This window comes from Cariama cristata, unplaced genomic scaffold, assembly GCF_000690535.1.
Source record: "Cariama cristata isolate BGI_N322 unplaced genomic scaffold, ASM69053v1 scaffold19707, whole genome shotgun sequence".
In the NCBI taxonomy this organism is placed as follows: domain Eukaryota; kingdom Metazoa; phylum Chordata; class Aves; order Cariamiformes; family Cariamidae; genus Cariama; species Cariama cristata.
The window spans coordinates 4,695-8,734 of NW_009627312.1; the positions used below are offsets into that span (position 1 = coordinate 4,695).

General features: G+C 59.5%; 1 protein-coding gene across 1 annotated transcript in view; it reads right to left on the reverse strand.

Annotated features, from left to right (window-relative positions):
• The window catches only part of EIF4G1 (eukaryotic translation initiation factor 4 gamma, 1), a gene marked incomplete at both ends in the record, with an annotated part of 8,321 nt that extends 4,690 nt beyond the window's left edge, over window positions 1-3,631 (reverse strand). The window contains 10 exons of the mRNA XM_009704411.1: window positions 50-289; window positions 692-796; window positions 877-1,113; window positions 1,208-1,354; window positions 1,623-1,820; window positions 1,899-2,072; window positions 2,264-2,383; window positions 2,649-2,782; window positions 3,153-3,333; window positions 3,543-3,631. Of these exons, the coding sequence (XP_009702713.1) occupies window positions 50-289; window positions 692-796; window positions 877-1,113; window positions 1,208-1,354; window positions 1,623-1,820; window positions 1,899-2,072; window positions 2,264-2,383; window positions 2,649-2,782; window positions 3,153-3,333; window positions 3,543-3,631 (1,625 nt within the window). The remainder of the gene's footprint in view (window positions 1-49; window positions 290-691; window positions 797-876; window positions 1,114-1,207; window positions 1,355-1,622; window positions 1,821-1,898; window positions 2,073-2,263; window positions 2,384-2,648; window positions 2,783-3,152; window positions 3,334-3,542) is intronic.
• Window positions 3,632-4,040: the final 409 nt, after the last annotated feature.

Genomic DNA, 4,040 nt, shown 5'->3' on the forward strand with positions numbered 1-4,040 from the left:
TCATCTGCGACCAGGCTCCCACGCCCACCTGGGCACAAGGGGGACAGACATAAGGTGCAGCCTGGCTTCGAACAGTGCCCAGCGGGAGCCACCCACCCTTGGCAGCCTCAGATGCTCCCAAGCCCAGGCACTCACTGCTGGAGGACGGCCCGGGGGGTCCTCTCCTCTTGTCTTTTGACATGAGCTGCTGCACTTTGATGTGTTCCCGATGCTCCTCCATCTCTGCTTCCTTGTGGATCTGGTCGATGGTTTTGGGACCCTGGTCTCCTCGCCGCGGCACCCAGCTATTCTGCAGAGGGCAGGGAAGGAGGGAAGAAGGCACTGAGCTGGTTGGAGGATAGAGGCAGAGATACTCCCCCTTCCGAGCCATGCCACCCTTAAAGCCTCAGGTCGGTCTCCTGCCTCAGCCATCACAGTTCCCTGTGTGCTGTGGCAGCTTTTGGCACAAAAGGGCTCAGTTTTTGGAGCTCCCCTGCATTAAACAGCTGCTGTTACTGTGTGCCCAGTACCATGCTAACCAAGGGCTGGGGGCTAGCATGGAGCCTCTGGGGATGGCCATAGCTTACATCCCCACCTCGGCCATCCCAGGGACGCTCGGACTGCTGGCACTCAGAGTACACAGGCCAGCAGCTCCACGGGACCAAGCAGGGGACAGAGAACTGCACAGGCAATAGCAGGCCACGCGCCTTACCCGTCTGAGGTCAATCACATCCTGCAGCATGAAACGGATGCGGGATGACGTCTTCTTCTCTTTGATGATCTTCTCCATCTGATTGAAGTACTGGTCCATTCTGGGCTACAGAGGGACAGAGTCACAGTCGCATCCCTCCCAAAGGCAAGGCAGGGCAAGGCAAGACAGGGCAGTGAAAGCGGTACCTTGGCCTTCTCAAAGTCCAAGTCCTTGCCAATGGTGGTAAGCAGGCGGCAAAGGCACTCAAGAGACTCCTCATCATGGTTTTTGAGCAGCTTCACCACGCAGTCATGCATGATGGCCTCCGTCAACATCTTCAGCTTGAAGAGCTCTCCAATGAACTTGATGTTACCCAGGGATCGTCGGCGCGCCTTGTCCCGCGCCTCCTCCAGCTCATCCTTCATGCGCGCCTTCTCCTCGGGCTGCAGGGAGGGCACAGCAAGACAGCTCAGAGCCCAGAGCTGCACCAGGGACACGCATGCCAGCCCTCAGCCGCAGCCTCCCACCCCAACTCACAGCACTGGCATCGTCCATCTCCTTCTGCCGCTTCTCAAAGATCTCATCATCGTCCTTATCCTTCTCAAACTCCTTCTGGCAGCGGTTGAGCAGCAGCTTGCGGAAGTTCACAGTCACCGTGGGCTTGTCTGTTGTGGGCACTTTGAGCTGCAGGGAGAGGTAAAGCCCAGGCAAAGAGCATGAATCGTGCCTCCCGCAAAAGCTGGCCAGCTAAGGCCCAGGCACTGCTCAAACCAGCGAAAAGCCACCCTACACCCTCATGATGCCCTGCTAAGACTCTGGATTTGGTCCTCCATCCACATGTCCCAGTTTCCCCACCGCACATGGAAGGACCTGCACCCTGTTGAGTTCAGCCAAAGCCCCCGAACAAACCCTTGCCAGCTCAGCAGAAGACCCCCCCCCAGCTCCTGCTCACCCCCATAAGGCAACGGCACATGTTAGCATAGGCAACAGAGAAGTTTGGCTCCGAGATGGCCTTCTCGAAGACGAGGTCAATGACACCCTTGAGCCGCTCCTCCGTGTCGATGGACAACTCCATCACCTGCTTCATCAGTTGCTGGAACATCTGGGGCGTCAGCTTGTTGAGGATGCTGCGGACGCGGCGGAGCAGTTCCTGCAAGGACAACAGGGTCAGCAAGAGCCAGGCACGTCCCATCCTGCCTTCCCACCGCCCACCTGCCCCAGCTCCCACCTGCGTCTTGATGTTCTCAGGATCCTCCTCCTCAGAGGCACGCTTGCTGCTGGGTTTCCAGGCCTTCTCGGCCTTGTTCAGCTTGACATCCTCGTTGAGGGACACAGTGGCAATGATTTTGCGGGGTTCCTTCCTTTGGCTCTGCTGGGAGCGGCGGGGACCCAATCCTGAGGGCTGACATGGGGAAAAGAAATTCAGCTCTTTGCTCTGGGACCAGCGGGACTGGTTCCCAGGGTGGTCCCATCCACCTGCTCAGATCCTCAGCTCCATCACGGACATCAGTGGCCCAGACACAGCGGCTCGAAGGCTTGACCATCACAGAGAGGCAGAGGGGAATGGCATGGATGAAGTAAGGAGATACTCACCAGGCCCCGGTTGCCCATGACGGGCCGGCCGAGGTTGGCGAAGGAGGGGGTGAAGTCAGGGCTGCAGTTCATGCCACTGAGACGGACGGGGTCGAGTGCCCGCAGTGGGGTCTTGTTGGCCTGCGAAGGTACACAGGGCTGAGGATGCCCGGGGGCAGAGGAGCGGGACGGATCCATCCCCCAGCCTCAGGCCGGGACAAGGAACTGGAAAGAAGGCCCCAGAGGTGCCCCCATGCACCAACCCCAGGCTCAAGGCTTGTTGCAGATGCTGCAACAGGACCCCAAGCTCAGCAAGTCCCTGCCCTGCCTTGACAAGGCACAAAGAGGAGCCAGACCCCCTCCTGGGCACCACCCACACTACCCCAATTTCCAGGGCCGCACCGACCTTGTCCAGTACCACGTCCGTGATCTGAGGCAGCCCCTCAGGTTTCTGCATGCTGGCGAAGATGAACTGGAAGCCCAGCAGGAACTCCCGATCATATCGCTTCTTCTCCTCGGGGTTCAGCGGCTTCCATTGCTCTGCAGTGGAGGGCAGAAGGGAGACCCTGATGTGGCCTGTCCCATATCCTCCACCCCGAGCTGTGGCAGGTCCGGGCCCACCCAGTGATCAGCAAAGTGGGATGCAGACAACCACAGAGGTGCCCCTGCCCGGTACGCCATGAGCACGATATTGCTTGCTTAGACAGAAAGCCTGATGCCACCAGCTCCCTGCCTCTTGCCAGGACCTTCACGCTGGGGCCTCTGTCCCCTACCCCATGCCAGGCTTGGGGATAAGATGGGAGAAGATCGTGAGGTTTAGGATAGCTGGACCATGCCACCCCCACCCTCCACATCGCTGGGTCCAGAGGTGGTGGTTCCCAGCAGAGGCCTGGGCCAAGGCACGGCTCACCTTCCTTGTAGCGGTACTTCTGGTCAGCAGCCGTGCCCTTCTCTGGGGCCAGCTTGTCCTCCTTCTCCTCCCATGTCTCCTCTGACTCTTCCTGTGGACGGGCGGGGGCCGCGTCCTCCACTTCACGGACAGGGGTGGATGCGGGGGGCTTGTTCTCCGTCTCTGAGGCACTGTCACTGATCTGAGACTGCATCAGGAGGGATGGAGACCACAGTCACCCCGCAAGCCTGGTCCTGTCCCCTCCATCCCGCACCCAGGCATCCGCTCCCCCCTCAGATCCTCATTACCATCACAGAGCATCAGTGGCCCAGACACGATGGCACAAAGCAGAGTTCATCACAGGAGGAGACAGGACACAGGGCGATCCCCCAACACCCTTGGGACACTCACCTCTTTAAAGGCATCCAGCAAATCGCCTACTGCCTCCTTCTTATTCAGCTCCTTCATCCTTCGTTTCTTCTTTGGCACCGACACGGCGACTGGGAGGAGAGGCAGGGAAGTGAAGGACATGAACCCTCCCAGTCCTCTGCGCACCCTGACACCAGCTCCAGGGTCACCAGCAAGGCCCCAGTAACACCAGGAGAGCTTGAGGATGGGGCTGCGGGGAGCCATGTGGATGTGGGCCTGCCACCCCAGCATGGGCCCCATCCCCAAACATGCTGTGTACCCACCTGGGCACCTGCAGCCCTGTCGATTCTACATGCAGCCCACCAAGGAACGCCACACTCTAAGCGTGCACCTCAGAATACATCCCATACAGACACACCTCATGCCTCTCCCCATCTGGCTGCTGTACCCCAATTTACCCTGTGCCTCTCCAAAGCACCCTATCCACATCTCTTCCCGAGTGCAGTGTGCTCCGTCCTCCTCAGGGGATCCCTGCAGACA